This window comes from Pediculus humanus, genomic scaffold (assembly GCF_000006295.1).
Source record: "Pediculus humanus corporis 1103172107803 genomic scaffold, whole genome shotgun sequence".
Classification (NCBI taxonomy): Eukaryota; Metazoa; Arthropoda; class Insecta; order Psocodea; family Pediculidae; genus Pediculus; species Pediculus humanus.
The window spans coordinates 374,556-390,089 of record NW_002987394.1 but is presented as its reverse complement, the minus strand read 5'-3'; the positions used below and the strand labels follow the sequence as shown (position 1 = coordinate 390,089).

The following is a 15,534-nucleotide window of genomic DNA, read 5'->3' as shown; positions in this document are numbered from 1 at the left end:
AAAAAAAAAAAGCTAAGATTGTATAAATGTGGCAAATAATTGAGAATTTTACCTCATAATAATATTTTTGAAAAATTTGGAAAATTCCGATTTAAATAATTCTATAAACGTTTAAACAAAATATTATTTTTTCAATTTCTTAATACGTATATAAAAATGTGGTTTGTTTGTTTTTGTTTTTTTTTTTTTTTTTTTTTTTTTTTTTTATTTGGAAAAAAAAAAAAGTTATAAATATTTATTTAAAAAAAATTTTCCAATTATTATTATTAATTTATTAAAAATTCATTTAATGTAGGGGCCATATAATTAAAAAAACATTTTAATGGGTTTACGTTACGTATGTAATTAACTTTATTCTCACTTTAATATATTTTATATTATATTCAAAAATGTTCTTTTGGATGGTTTAGTATTTGCCTCACACGAAAAATTTAATGATAATAAAAAAAAAAAAAAAAAAAAAAAAAAAAAAAAATTAACTAAAAATTAACTTGTTTATTTTTTTTGTATTTTGAAATAATTGTGATTTTTTTACACTTGTTAAAATTAATTCCAATTCAATTATATATAAAAACTTATTTACGTTTACATATTTTTATTTTCATGGAACAAAAAAAATTTACTTTATATAAAAGAATTAAGAAATAAAAGAACAAGTTTTTTTCCACGTGTAAAAATTACACGTGGTGGTTTGTGTCTTGGAAGAAAATACGAACCGATTGTACTCTTGTAATTATTCCCCTAAATTGTAAATTTTTTTTTTTTTTTTTTTAATTTTTTAAAAATGAATTTTTATATTTTTTTAGTTGCCGAAGTAAGTGCTTCTGTTTTTTGGAGAACTCCATTTAGCATCATATGCAGCCCCCCACAAATGATCGAATTTGTTGTTATAGAAATTGATGTTATAAATGCTAATGAAAAACAAAGGTTTAAAGGGCAGGGAGCCATTTCTCATAAGGTAATTTTTTTTCTTTTTTTTTAAAATCAGGTTTAATGTTATTTTGCAATTTCTCAAATTAATAACGATAAAAAAAATTTTTTTTTTGTAGCATTTACTCGCGGATGTTTGGGTAGTAAAAGCTTCAGAATTAGGTATAAATGAAAATACAATTCACACGAGGACACACTTGGGAGCAATATTAAAACCTGGAGATTCAGTTTTAGGGTAAATATAAAAAAAAAATTTATCGTATTTTGAAATTAAAAAAAAAAGTTTAAATATTTATAATATGTTATGTTGCACAAGTATTAAATAATTTTTTTTTTTCTGTAGTTACAATTTGGCGGATTTTAATGTAAACGATGATAATTTTGATAAATTAAAAGAAAATGATTTGCCGGATGTGATATTAATAAAAAAATATTACGGTGAAAGATCAGCTAGAAAAAGATTGAGAAATTGGAAATTGAAACATTTAAATGAAGATGCCACTAATTTTAATAAAACATCAGAGTATGTTTATTTTATTTTGAAAAAAAAAAAAAGTAATATTTTTAATAAAAATTTTCTTTTTGCAATTTATAACGAAAAAATTATTTTTTTTACAGCGAATTCGAAGAATTTCTCGAAGATTTGGAGGAAGATCCAAATTACAGGCAAAATATAAATATATATAAAGTTGAAAAAAGTGAAACGACGATTCCAGTTACTTATGATGAAATGGATGATCCAGCTTTTCCAAGAATTACGTTGGCTGAAATGTTGGATGATCTTCAAATTGATGATAATGGTGATATTGAAATGAATGAATAATTTTAATAATAATTAGGTACTTTACCTTAACACAAATTAAAAGATAATAAATGATGCTATCAAAGATGGTTAATTCATTTTTTGATTTTTTAACCGTCGTTTTATCACTAAAGTGTAAAGAAATTCTCAATTAAAAAAATAAAAATAAATTTTTATTTTATTAACTTAAAGCTACAATGATTTATCACTAATTAATAGTTGATTTCTAGGTGAAATCTCAGGATCGAAACCGGAAACAATCTTACAGGAAATACCTAAAAACGAATAACAATAAATGCATGATTGATGATGAATATGATGAATAAGGTCAAAATTTACACATTTTTTTTTTTTACCTTTTTCCAGAAGATATAATTTTCTATCTAAAAGAATCACAGTTTCAATTAATGGAGCAAGCATTAACCTAAAAGAATAATATTTTACCACATCCTGCCAGTTTTGTAAATTTCTTAAAGTTTCTTCGGAATTCAAATCCTGTTCGGAAAGTTTAACATCAAGTTTTCGAAGAGCTGTTTCACAATACCTATAAGTATTTATTACGTTTATTGAAATGGTCAAAAAATAATTACTAATAGTTTTAAAAATTTATACAAACGTTTTAAAATTTAAATTTGGGTTGGATTTAACATTGCTGAGACCCATTTTTTTATATCGAGGCCATTTATCGTTTATTATTTTTTCTAAAGCTGCCCTGAAACAATGAACTTTTAAATGATCATAATCTTTCGATTTAAGTCTTTGACAATATGTTTCAATGGCGTGACAAGCCAATGCTTTAGCTTCATAACTCAAAGGAGTAGAATTTTCCTTACAAAAATTTGATAATGGATACGTCGTGTTAATATTTTCATTTCTGTAATGAAAGATTTGTGTAAATTAAAGTACACAAGTTATCCATTTCTTCTATAATTTGAATATTAAAAAGTAATAAAGAAGTATTTTGATTTATTATATTCTTCGAAAAAAAACTTCCATAGTAAAAATGAAGTATAATTAATATTATCTAAATAAATAAATTATAGAAATTAATTAACATTTACTTTGTTGTGGAAAGTTTGTGATAACAACATCCAGCTATATTAATAAATTGTGCTTGTGGACAATTAGTGTACAAATTTAAAAGATATGCAGCTAAATCACCACAAGGATGTAAACCAATTATTCCAAATTTAAAATTATCATCTTTAATTCCGAATGCATCCTTCAAGTCCTGCCATAAGAAAAAATTAATTTTATAAATTTGACTACTTTAAATAATAATAATTTGATACAACAATTTTACCTGTAAGAAGCAAGAAGAACTAATGTCAAATTGAATACTTTTATTAACGTGAATTGGTCTGTTTCTTTTAAGTTCTATTAATTCTTCATCGTTCAATAATTTTTGTGCTATCATTTCAAATTCAGAATCAAGATGTCTACAAAATTATAAAATATTATTGTTTAATTTCAATATTTTTATTTTAGAACAATCAGAAGATTTAAAGAACAACCTAGCTTGTTGTATTAACTCATGATTACTTTCGATAGCAAAGACAGTGAACTGAAAGCCATAAGCTAACACTCTGGTTAAATGTCCAAGACCAGATCCAACATCGACTATTAGTTTTACATTGAGTTTGCTTGCTATATCATAAGTAATTTCTGCCATTTTAAAAATTTCATATCTTTTCTTCTGTTTGACATGTTTAAGAAATATATTCCACAATTTGAGATTACTAAATGTTTTATTAGATAAACTCGATGAGCAACTTTTAGAACTTTCAGAAAATTTTAATTTATTTTTATGTGTAGTTTGAAAAAAAGAAATTTTATTATTGTTATCTGTTTGTCTAGGTAAAACTAAAATGTTTATTAATGTTTTTAAACAAATTAATGATAATGGATAAATCTGATGAGGTTTATTTGAAGAAAGACTTAAAACGTAATAAAAATCTTCTAACGGGACACTCTTTAAAATTTCTTGCCAACTTTTTGGTAATTTCTGCATGTGATTTTCGATGAAGAAATCCTAAAATAAAAAAAAAAAAAAATTCGCTATATTAATATTAATAATGAAAGTAGATAAAATTTTATTAATATATATATAATTAGGAGCAACTGAGCAAACAAATTATCAGATACTTAATCACAATAAAAGCATTTTCTATTTGTTACTTGCAAGAATAATTAATATCAAAAACAGTATAAATGTTGTTTGGTGTTTATAAAATTATTTAAGATAAACATATTAAATTACTAGTACGTATGATTCCAAAAGCCAATCATATTGTTTTAATATTTCCAAACATAATCGTAATCGACTTTTTATTAATAAATTTTCATCATACACGACCATAGCTAATATCGAAATTAAAAGTTTACTAACTATAAGTAGTACAATATGGCAGAAACAGATTCAGATGCAAGCAAAAGTGATATTTTATATGAATTTATTATTTTATCGGAATGGATTGAAGATTATGACAGTGTAATTACATTTATTAACATTATAATAATATTATTAATTTGTGCTTATTTATTTTAAATTTTTGTTTCAGTATTTTTTTTTTTTTACTGCATCAAAATAGGGTTATATTTACATATATGTTTGTAAATATTATTAAATTATTTTTGATTTTAGGTTGTCTCTAAAAATACATTAAACAATGTTCAAGAAACGTCACTTTATTTCAGTCCATGGAAATTATTAAAAAAATCAACAGGAAATACATTGAGGTTGTCATAAATTTCAATAATGTTTTTTTTCTGTTTTTTTGTTTTACAAATTCAATAATAAATTATACTATTATTAAAAAGTTTTTTATAGCTTTGTATTAAATTTATTTTACTAAGATATAGAATTTAATTATAATATAATTAAAATATCTTAATTTGTGTATTTTTACAGAGCAGTTTATTAATAGTAATTGTAATTTGTTTTTCGAATAAGTATTTAAAAAATTTAATGATTAATTTTATAAATAAAATACAAATAAATACTTTCAAATATTAGAATCTACTTTTATTAAAATAGTACTAATTATATAAGAAATTTGCTAATTGTAGGTTTCTAGAAACTGAGTATTCTTGGCATTTAGCAGTCAGTAAAGATGGAAAAGTGGTTGCCATTCTTAAAGATGTCTCACTCGAAATCAAAACTGCCAAAGATGGATACTCTTCTGCAGTGGGGAAAGCTTCTAGTGAGTTTTAATAATTATGAACATTTATGCTTTTAATTTCAATTATGACAATGTGTGTACTTAAAAAAATATATTTAATGTATTGTTTGTATTATTTAATGCAGTACCCAGTGATCAGAATCCCAAGTTAAGAAAATTAAAATGGAGTGCAGATAATTCTTTTTTAGCCCTTGCCAGGGATAATGGAACTATTCATGTATTTAATCTATTAGGGTGCAATTTAGCTACAATAAAAGGAGTAAGTATGGCATTTTAAAAAACTGTAATGTAATATTTTAAGAAATTCATTCTAAAACTTCAATAATTTTTAAATTTTTAAGCCAGATGATTCAAATGGTATATATCAACCAGTAGTTGGATTAGATTTTTTGCAGCCAAAGTTTAAAAGCAGTCAATGGTAACTACACATTCAAAAATAACATTTTACTCGAAAAGTTATAAAAAAAAAAAAAAAATAGAAAAAGTTAAAAAATACTTTTAATAATGACTTCAGGTCAAATGAATTGCTTGTTGTTTATCATAAAGGAGATGTAAAAAGCATTTTATTGTCATCTTTAGATGGTCAAGAATCATATGAAAACATTGAATTTTCTTTAAAGCCTTATTATCCTCAAGGAATTTTCTCTGTTGCTTATGACTCAAATTACTTATTAATAGTATCTGGACCACCTACAAAAAATGAAGTATGTTTCGCTAATGAAAATCGCTTTTGAAATTTTATTGAAAATTTTACATTACACCAGTAATATACTTCTGTATATATTTAAAAAATAACATTTTAATGTATTTTGATTATAGAGTGGAATTACAGTTTGGAGAATTTTAAATGATTATCCTTTTTTAAAATGTACAGTGGAGATGGAAAGATTTTCTGCTAGTTCGAGATCTTTTTTAAAATTTTTTTCGTTTTGTTCAAACTATCAAAATCCGAAAACAGTCATTAAAATGTCAATTTCTCCATCAAACAATTTTCTCGCTTGTATTCATTTATGTGGTGAAATATCTTTATGGAGAATGCCTGGAATTTTACTGCAGAGAAAGTGGTCACTGCATGAACAACCTCAATACAATAAGAGCAACATTAAAAGTAGAGAAAATTCAAATAATGAAGATTTATTTTATCCTTTCGACATTGGTTGGTGGTCTGATAATGTAAGAATTTTAATTAATTTAAAACTCATAAATTTTTATATAAAATTAAATAAAGCTTTATGAGAATTAAGTAAAAACTTAATTGTAGGCACTGGTAATAGTCAGGCGGAATGGAGCTTTAAGTGTATGTTCTATAACGACATTACAAAACCTATTAGGAGACTCTCCAGAATTTTTGGCTGAATCTCCTCAAATATCTTGTATTAAAGGTGATCGTTCTGGTGTGATGGCCTTAGAGTGTAAAACATCATTTAATTGTAAAAGAAGGGAAGATTCGTATTTTGATGTGAGTAATATATTTTTAAAAATTAAAAGCCGTTTATATTAGAATAAAAAATTTATTTTATATTTTTTTTTTTTTTTTTTTTTAGGAAGTTAATAAAGATACCGAAACATCAATTTTGCAAGAAAGTATTCAAGCTGCTTTGTATTCAATCACGGACATTGAAAAATTTGAGCCAAAAAGAAAAACTCCTAAAGTTATTCAGAGAATTTATAGAATGATTGCATTAAAAAAAACTACTCCCGAAGAATTATATGCAAGAAAGGTAAAAATAAATAAATTTTTGTGAAATATTGTTTATTTTAACATGAAAAAATTTTGGAACAAATGTGTTCATTTCAAAATTATGACTTAATTCACATTCTCAATTATCTTTTTTTTTTTTTTTTAATACAAAAATCTTATAAATCAATTTATCATTTTAGATAGATAATGAAGAGTACGAAGAAGCCTTACTACTTGCTCAAAAATATAATTTGGACTGTGATTTAGTTTATCAGAAAAGATGGAGAAATAGTAACGTTTCTTTAGAAAGCATACATAGTTTTTTGGTAAGTATTTTAGTTCCTTACATTTCATTTATTTTATATATATATATAAGAATATTTTTTTTTTTTTTTTTTTTTACAGGAAAAAATTAATAAAATTCAATGGGTTGTAAATGAGTGTGTTGAAAGAGTTCCGGACGCTTTAGAGGATGTTAAAGAATTATTAAAATTTGGCTTGGAAAAAAGTAATATAAAAGTTTCATTTGAAAGTTTGGATTCTGAAAAGCGACAAATAGTTTTATATAGAATTAAACTGTTAAAATTTTTAGATAAATTATCAATTTACGAAGTAATAAGCTTCCTTATCTATATCATATCTATTATTTAATGTTTTCAGTTGCTTTAATAATTTTATTGATTTTATTTTAACAGAAAATTATAGGATCCCCTAAAAAATATGATAAGAACGAATACGACAATTTTCGAAAGCAACCAGCCATAGCTGCTATTGTAAATTACGCACGTAAAGGTAATTGGGAAGCTGTTTCCACCATGTTTACCTATGAAGGAAATGAAACATTACCTCACAGATTACCAATTCTTTCGAATTTTCCGGAAACGCTAAAACCGTTGCAGTATCGATGTTTATTACCGGAAATAGTAGAACGTGAAGTTATTTCTTGGGAAACGAAAATATTAAGAAAATTAGATTGGTGTGAAAAAAATTCTTATGAGTATGTTAATAATAATAATAATAATAATAATAATAATGAGGCTTATTTTTTTTTAAATTAATACAATTTATTAAAATAATAATTTTTTTATTATTATTATAGGTCTCTTATTTGTGAAGATAATGATGTCACAGTGGAAGAAGTTTTATATAAAAATCAGGAACATTTAAAATATTTTCAAGGTAGTACACCTTCCGCGGACGTTGTAGAAGAATGGTATAAAAGAAGAACGTACGAAATCGAAAAAAATACCGGATTGGTTGAAAATGCGTTAAATTTTGTAATTTTGGCCAGGGAAAGAGGAGTAAAGGTTAAAACGAATGTTTTTACTGCAGGAAAATACTCACGATTAATTACAAAAAATTTTTGAGCGGTTTTAAAATGCATTTTTAATTGTAGTCAATGAACAAATTGTACTCCGATTTGCTAACTTTGGAATCTTTGGTGTACCTTGTCGGAGACGAAAATACAACATTGAAAAAACTTGAAATATTAAATCATTTCGAACAGTGTAAACTGTTGTTAGCCAAAACAGCAGCAAGTTCTTTCATCACCGACCTGAAGAATTTAATTGTTCCACTAGCAAAACGTTGCAAGACGGGAAATTGCCACACTCCGCAAGCTTTATTAAAAACAATTTTGCTTTATTTCAGCGAAGAAAGTTTAGAATTTTCTTTGAAAGTAAGCTTGTGCGTGAATGCAAATAATTTAATTTTTAGAGAAAAAATGATTGATAAATTTCATTTACTCGTTTTATTTTTTTTTTTTAGTTTTTAAATCATTTAAAAGAGGGTTACATGAATCCTTTTGATTTAACATTCAACGAAACGGCATTAATTGTTTTGGATTGTATTTATTCGTGTCCCAAATCCGATCAACTTGAAAATTGTTTTTCAATATTGGAATGCCTTCCTCAAAGATCAGAAAAGTATTAAGGAAAAAATGAAGTATTTTTTCTTTTTAAAAAAATAATCGTTTGTTAAAATTACATTTTTTTTTTTTTTTTTCACAAGTTGTAGTAAAGAAGAATCTGATTTGCATGATAAAATTGATGATGTTGAAATTTATTTAGAAGTGTGTGAAATTTTAGAACGTTATGAAATTTCAAAATCTGTCAAGTTTATTTACGAAAATAAAAACGTCGAAGAAATCGGAAAAGAACTTTTGTCTAGCATGGCTGATTTCACAAAACGGTGAGTAGTATAAAATAATTCTTTTATAATATAAATAAATATTGTTTTATTTTATTCGGAAATGTTGTTTTAGGGTATCTTTAGATTTCACGGAATTACTTGTAGATTTTCAAGTCATTCAATCGAAAATATTTCCATGCATTTCTGACGATTATTGCCGAGAAGTAATTTTTTTTTTTTTTTTACAATAATGATTGTTTTAATTTAAATTATAAATAATGTAATTTTTTTTTTTTTTAATGTAAATTATTATTAGCTGTGCACGTTAACTCAAATGACGTGCGAATGCGAAGAAATTATCATGTCAGCAGAAGATATTTTGGAATGTCGAAAAGGAGAAAAAAATAAAATAATACCATTTGAAAAAAGTATTCAATTGGTTTTGGAAGCTGCTCAAAAGCATTTTGAAAAAGCAACGAGTTTTGATGATCATTACATTGAATTAGCACAGTAAGTATTGTTCATTTGACTCTCACTCCATAAGTTTATTATTAATAATTTATTTTTATAAATTACAGGACGTGTTTAAGGTTGATTGTGGAGCCCCATTTTCTTATTTCTGAAGAATTAGATTTAATTGAAGCCGTTCAATTATTAGGCGATTTCGAAGTTAACATGCTTCCGGTACAAGGTACAAGGATATATATTAATGACCATTGTTTTAATTTTTTGATGTAAATAAAATAAAAGTAATTAGTTTAAAGCTTTATAAAAACATTTTTCAGTGCGAAAAAATGAAAATAGAATCAAATTAATCGATGCATGCTTGAAAGCTAAGCCCAATAATTATAAATCTTATCAAAAGTTATTGCAGTTAGCTCAAGCTCTAAGGATATACGGAGATAATCGTGTGAAAAGAGAAGGCGAAGTAGGTGATTCTTTTTTCTGCTTCAAAATTTTAAATTTAAATAATCAGGAAAAGTCTAATTATTTGATTTGATGTTTAGGTATTAATCATGATAGCGGAATTCGCTTTAAAAGTTTCCGATTATGAATTCTGCAGTGAAATTTGTAATCATTTAGTTAACAGAAATTATTCATCAGCGTGGATGGTTATTAGGCTTTTAGCGCAAAATGAAGAGTTTCGAAACAGGAGTAAAAAATTACACTTTTTAGCATTTGCAATTTTACATTGCCCGCCGGAAAAAATAGAAGAATTAATCGAATCCAGGTATGGGGTAAATCATTATTATTGAATTTAAATTTATTGATGCTTTAGTCAACATTTATGTTTTTTTATTGTATTTCAGATTAGAATTTCAAGAAAAATATTTTTCAAATGTAATAATGGATACTTTAAGTTAAGCACAATAAAATGAATTTGCAAAGATGATTTTACATTTATTTATATATTAACCAAAACGTTTAAATTTTGAATTTAAATGTTATTGTTAAAAATAATCAATCACCCGTGAAGAATAATTGTATATTTGTAGAGGCAAAAAAAAATTTAAATAATTTTTCTCTATGGTGCAATATCTATCTACTGCCACGTGAGTAATTTATTTTGTGTAACTCACGTTGTAAAACAACCTGTATTTTAATTTTAACTTAATAACTTAATTTATAAGAAGAAAATAATAGTTAAATACAATTAGTGTTTTCCGTTTGAATTTCTTTTGTAATTTTTAACAAAAATAGTATGTTGTCCTTTTAAAATTTTTAATAATTTACAAAAATTAATTTGTAATCTAACCATGCCCAGTGAAATTGAAGGATTTAATATAGGAGAAAAGGAGGAAGTTGGAAATGCCAGTACGAAAAAAAAAAACGGTGGAGGATTTCAAGCATTTGGCTTTAGTTTTCCCGTACTCAAAGGCATTCAAAAAAGGGGTTATAAGATACCTACTCCCATTCAGCGTAAAAGTATTCCCTTAATTTTACAAGGCCGAGATGTAGTGGCTATGGCTCGTACAGGTAGTGGAAAAACAGCTTGTTTTTTACTACCTATGTTTGAAAAATTGATAAATAAAACTCCAAAATCACGGCTTGGTGTAAGAGCTTTAATATTGTCTCCAACCAGAGAACTAGCACTACAGGTGATTATTAAAATGTAACTCTTTACTTTTTTATTTTTAATATATTAATTGATCATGATTTAATTTAGACAGTAAAATTCATAAAAGAATTGGGAAAATTTACAAAATTAAAAGCTCTTGCAATTCTTGGCGGAGATTCAATGGATCAACAGTTTGGTGCAATACATGAAAATCCTGATATAATTGTTGCTACACCAGGTAGATTTTTACATATTTGCGTTGAAATGGAATTAAAATTAACATCCGTAGAATATGTTGTTTTTGACGAAGCTGACAGGTAAATTTTGTATTTAATATCCATTATACTATTATATGATTTGACTATGTATATAACATGACTTGACCTTTTGTTGATTAAATTTACACAAATAACTATTTTGTTTCAGACTATTTGAAATGGGTTTTGGAGAACAATTAAAAGAAATTTTAGATCGTTTAGGAGTTTCTAGGCAAACTGTATTATTTTCTGCCACTCTTCCAAAACTACTTGTTGATTTTGCAAAAGCTGGATTGGTTAATCCTGTACTTTTAAGATTGGATGTTGAAACCAAAATCCCTGAAATGTTAGATTTGGTATACTTTTCAGTTAAACATGATGAAAAACTTGCTGCTCTACTGTGCCTACTTAATCTTTTACCAAAAAATACTCAAACTTTGATTTTTGTGGCTACCAAGCATCATGTTGAATATATTCATAAGGTAATTTTTGAATAGTTAAATTTATTTTAGTTTTTAATCTGCAAACATTTGTAAAAAAATCATTTAATAATTTAGTTTTTTATTTATTTTTTTTTTTTATAATTAAGAATTAATAAATATCAGACATTCTTATACCACGATTAAAAATTTTTTAGATTTTAGAAAAAGCAAATATATCTAGTTCATACATTTATTCAGATCTGGATCCAACTGCGAGAAAAATAAATGCAGCAAAATTTCAAAATAAAGTATGTTCAGTTTTAATTGTTACTGATGTAGCTGCTCGAGGAGTTGATATCCCACAATTGGATTATGTTATAAATTACCATTTTCCTGCTAAACCCAAACTTTTTGTTCACAGAGTAGGTTAGTTTAAAAATTTCAATAAATTTATTTGTGAGGATTGTAATTTTATGTATTATTTTTAAATTACAACATTAATAATATAGTATTACGAATCTATTTTTCTAGTTAAATGTTTTTAAAAATAAAGTTTTGAAAATTTCTAGGAAGATGTGCAAGAGCGGGTAGAACTGGAACAGCATTTTCTTTAGTATGTTCAGAAGAATTTCCTTATATTATCGATCTTCATTTATTTTTGGGGAAAAAAATAAATTTACTGGACAAAACTTCTAAATTAACAACTTCTTGCAATGCCAAAGAAGCTTTAGGTAAAATTCCATCTGATGTAATCGAATCTCAGCAGTCTGAATTAATCAGTTGGCATCACAATGATGAGGAAATTGTGAGTAGATTTCATATATATATAAAAGATTTCCAAATTTTTAAACGTTTAACAATTTTTATTTTAAAAATATTTTCACAGAGTAATTTAGAAAAAGTATGTGATAATGGTTATAAAAAATACTTGAAATCACGTCCTGGAGCATCAATAGAAAGTTTAAAAAGAGCAAAAGAATTAGATTTGTATAATGTTGAAGTTCATCCCTTTTTTAGAGATCATTTCAATGGTGAAGAAAATAATTTGGAACTCGTGGGAAAAATAAAAAAATATAGGCCAAAAGGGGTATTTATTTAATATTTTAAAAAAAAAAAAACTTATCATTAGTTTTTTTTTTTTTTTACGGTTAATAATTTTAAAAATTTTTATTTTCAGACAATTTTTGAATTGAATTTATCGAATAAGTCAAAATGTTACACTGTTATGAAAAACATGAAGAAATTTCATGCTAAAAATATAATAAATTATAAAAAAAAAAAGGAAACGGAAAAACTGAACGAAGAGGAAGAGGATGAAAATTTTGATGATAATGATAATTTAAAAGAAAACCGGGAAGAAAGTGAAGATGATGATTTTGTTTCGGCCGTTAAAAAAAAGAAAAATAATCATTTGAATGTAAGAAAAAAAAGAAAATTTGTCGACGAAGAATACTACGTTCCTCATTTTGCATCGGACCAATACACGGAAAAGGGGTAAGTTTTTTTTTTTTTTTTTTTTATTTAAATTTAAATGATCCCGTCGGAAAACTATCCCAAACACGGTGAAAATTATGCGTTATAGATTATCCGTCAATAGTTTTACAAACGAAGCCAATAAATTAGCATTCGATTTAACGGGTGATAACGAAAATGAACTTAAATCGCAAAAAAGAATGAAAATATGGGATAAAAAAAGAAAAAAAATGGTCGGAGTTGCGGTAAGCATTATGAAAAATTATTATTATTATTATTATTTTTTAATGTTCCCATTGCTTATTTGAAAATAATTTTTTAATTTAAATGAGTAAAGGATCAAAAAGTTGGGAAAATCAAAACCGAATCGGGTAACTGGATATCGGCATCGTACAAAAGTAACCGTTATGAAAAATGGAAGGAACGATCAAACGTGGCGGAAAATAGCGAATCGGAAAATGACGAGGAAGGTGAAAATAGGAAAAATGTTAAAAACAAACGTAAGTTATTTAAAATAAGTGAATTACGTTTATTTGACTTTTTTTTGAAAAAATTTTTTTTTTTATTTTACTTTTTCACAGCCGAAGATTTTCCCAACACTCGTCGGGGAAAAATAAATAGAAAAATGGCTCAAAAACTTAAGGCCAAGGCAAGTTTAATAAAACCGGAAAATATTCTCAAGGCTAGAAAAGTATTGGAAAAAAAACAACAGAAAAGCATACCGAGAAGCGTGAAAAAAAAAAACAACAGAAGAAAAAATTATCAAAAATAATTATTTATATTGTATGACAAAATTTTAACATCTTCCCAAAACGTGTCCCATTGCATTCATTTCTTGTTTTGACATGGGTTTCAACATTAAACCAGGTACAGGAGGTTGATGTTCCATATCTCGAAGTAAATTTACTTTGACTTTTAAATTACTCCTGAGTTTATTGATTTCCGCATCGACTTGAACTTGGTCTAAAAAATAAAGTTTTATTCAATAATAATAGCGATGATTATTATTTTAAATTATTCATTCTTTTATTTAAAAAAAATTTTGTTTACCCTTTTTAAGCAAATTTTCAACTTTGTTAGTTGGAAATTTAAGTAAAAGAGGACCGAGAGCAAACCAAGTTTTTGTAACTTTTGAATTTTTAAGCTCTCTAAGTCCTTCCCTTGTTTCATTTCTTCTCTTATCGAGAGCAATAATTTCTTGACGATCTACTAAAATCTCTTCTCCTAAACTTTCAAGCTCTTTAAGATATTGTAAGCTCTTATCTGGATTATCCATGTTATTTCAAAAAACTAAAATAATAAAAAAGTGAAGGAATCAGTAATAGTTGATAAAAGTTAATAAATTTTTTTCTTACCATTTTATTTAAAACTTTATAAAAATTCTCTTCGAAAATTTTTTTCAAAATGTTTTTCCTTTAATTCTCTGTTTAAAATTTCAGTTTTATTTTTATTTTCATAATTTATAAGAGGTAATTTTTTTATATTTCTTTTGTTATTAGGAACTCCAATGCCATGCCTGTTTTTTTTAACAATGGCTTTAATCGGAAATAAAATACCATTACCCTCCGGTCCTAAACCTTTTTCTTTATTCCAACCTTTTTTTAATAATATTTGAAAACCTTTATTACTTTCAGGTATTACATAATGAACTGGTTTCTTATGATTAGAATTAAATAAGTGTACTGTTGAAGATTCATGTTTTTCTTTACTTGTTAAAAACTCTTGATTACAAGAATCGCAGAAATAACGAGGAACTGATTCTTTTTTATTTTTTAAATTTGTATCAGACTTATTACTATTATTATTATGACTAATATTATTATTTCTACTAAAATTACTTATAAGCGATACAATTGAGTCATATTTTTTTAATGTGGCTATTTTTATGGCTGAATTGCCTGTTTTGTCTTTTACAAAGGGATCAGCTCCTTTTTGTAAAAGTAGCCTAACTGCATCTTCGGCTCCACTACAACAAGCACACATTAAAGGAGTCCATCCGAAATCATCTTTTATGTTGGGATTAATATTTGATTTCATTGAAAAAAACAATTTTAAACCTTTTATGTCATTATTTTGTGCCATTAAAAGTAAATCATTATCCTTTAATGGTGTAGTTTGTTTTTGTATTTTTTTTGTACTAAAATTATCATTATTTAGCCTTTTTATTTTTTTTACTTTTGTAGTTTCGTTAATGGGATTTGATAGGTTTTCGTATAACTCCTTAGTTTTTTCCCCATCCGAATGTGAAAGTTCTGTTAATTTTAGTGATGCATCCTCACAATTTTCAACTTCCTTCACAAAAACTTTTTGTTTCAAACCGAAATGATAATAGTAGTGCGACATTTACGTAAAATATTTTATAACGAAATATCATTACCTCTAAGAAACGTAATTTAGTAATATTATATTGTAATATTTTAAAATAATTTAGATATAAATGCTTGATTACCACTGCTTACTAAAGGTTTACTATTTGATCGCCATTTTTAATTTATGGAAGTTTACAGTGTAGCCAACATAAAAAAAAGAATTCAGTTAAGTAATCAATCCTTATCAAGGTCAAATCAGCCTACCGTGTGATCAGTGATGTCACAATGA

The 15,534-nt window shown here is 25.6% G+C and overlaps 6 protein-coding genes across 6 annotated transcripts in view; 3 read left to right on the top strand and 3 right to left on the bottom strand.

Annotated features, from left to right (window-relative positions):
- Positions 1 to 1,753, top strand: part of Phum_PHUM372100 (Nonsense-mediated mRNA decay protein, putative) — a gene marked incomplete at both ends in the record, with an annotated part of 5,182 nt that extends 3,429 nt beyond the window's left edge. Inside the window, 4 exons of the mRNA XM_002428207.1 lie at positions 807 to 958; positions 1,050 to 1,165; positions 1,274 to 1,453; positions 1,549 to 1,753. Coding sequence (XP_002428252.1) covers positions 807 to 958; positions 1,050 to 1,165; positions 1,274 to 1,453; positions 1,549 to 1,753 — 653 coding nt within the window. The remainder of the gene's footprint in view (positions 1 to 806; positions 959 to 1,049; positions 1,166 to 1,273; positions 1,454 to 1,548) is intronic.
- A 171-nt stretch (positions 1,754 to 1,924) lies between these two features.
- On the bottom strand, positions 1,925 to 4,091 carry Phum_PHUM372090 (uncharacterized protein; the record flags this gene model as incomplete). Its single annotated transcript, XM_002428206.1, has 7 exons — positions 1,925 to 2,276; positions 2,349 to 2,606; positions 2,794 to 2,963; positions 3,036 to 3,171; positions 3,247 to 3,397; positions 3,515 to 3,764; positions 3,993 to 4,091. 7 exons carry the CDS (start codon positions 4,089 to 4,091, stop codon positions 1,925 to 1,927), a joined length of 1,416 nt encoding a protein of 471 aa, XP_002428251.1.
- A 45-nt stretch (positions 4,092 to 4,136) lies between these two features.
- Positions 4,137 to 10,090, top strand: Phum_PHUM372080 (uncharacterized protein; the record flags this gene model as incomplete). The annotated part of the gene is made up of 22 exons (XM_002428205.1): positions 4,137 to 4,223; positions 4,377 to 4,471; positions 4,802 to 4,935; positions 5,040 to 5,173; positions 5,256 to 5,332; positions 5,429 to 5,618; positions 5,734 to 6,087; positions 6,176 to 6,373; positions 6,459 to 6,635; positions 6,796 to 6,921; positions 7,001 to 7,207; positions 7,291 to 7,592; positions 7,695 to 7,902; positions 7,992 to 8,273; positions 8,363 to 8,520; positions 8,612 to 8,785; positions 8,859 to 8,949; positions 9,042 to 9,235; positions 9,304 to 9,416; positions 9,511 to 9,653; positions 9,733 to 9,956; positions 10,036 to 10,090. 22 exons carry the CDS (start codon positions 4,137 to 4,139, stop codon positions 10,088 to 10,090), a joined length of 3,723 nt encoding a protein of 1,240 aa, XP_002428250.1.
- Positions 10,091 to 10,482: 392 nt separating this feature from the next.
- On the top strand, positions 10,483 to 13,623 carry Phum_PHUM372070 (ATP-dependent RNA helicase DDX54, putative; the record flags this gene model as incomplete). Its single annotated transcript, XM_002428204.1, has 10 exons — positions 10,483 to 10,824; positions 10,893 to 11,101; positions 11,211 to 11,523; positions 11,679 to 11,889; positions 12,033 to 12,268; positions 12,350 to 12,550; positions 12,641 to 12,957; positions 13,046 to 13,181; positions 13,274 to 13,436; positions 13,580 to 13,623. The coding sequence occupies 10 exons, from the start codon at positions 10,483 to 10,485 to the stop codon at positions 13,621 to 13,623; spliced, it is 2,172 nt and encodes a 723-aa protein (XP_002428249.1).
- Positions 13,624 to 13,732: 109 nt separating this feature from the next.
- Phum_PHUM372060 (p53 and DNA damage-regulated protein, putative) lies at positions 13,733 to 14,212 on the bottom strand (the record flags this gene model as incomplete). The annotated part of the gene is made up of 2 exons (XM_002428203.1): positions 13,733 to 13,899; positions 13,987 to 14,212. 2 exons carry the CDS (start codon positions 14,210 to 14,212, stop codon positions 13,733 to 13,735), a joined length of 393 nt encoding a protein of 130 aa, XP_002428248.1.
- A 95-nt stretch (positions 14,213 to 14,307) lies between these two features.
- Positions 14,308 to 15,279, bottom strand: Phum_PHUM372050 (uncharacterized protein; the record flags this gene model as incomplete). The annotated part of the gene is made up of 2 exons (XM_002428202.1): positions 14,308 to 15,036; positions 15,112 to 15,279. The coding sequence occupies 2 exons, from the start codon at positions 15,277 to 15,279 to the stop codon at positions 14,308 to 14,310; spliced, it is 897 nt and encodes a 298-aa protein (XP_002428247.1).
- Between the last annotated feature and the right edge of the window lie 255 nt (positions 15,280 to 15,534).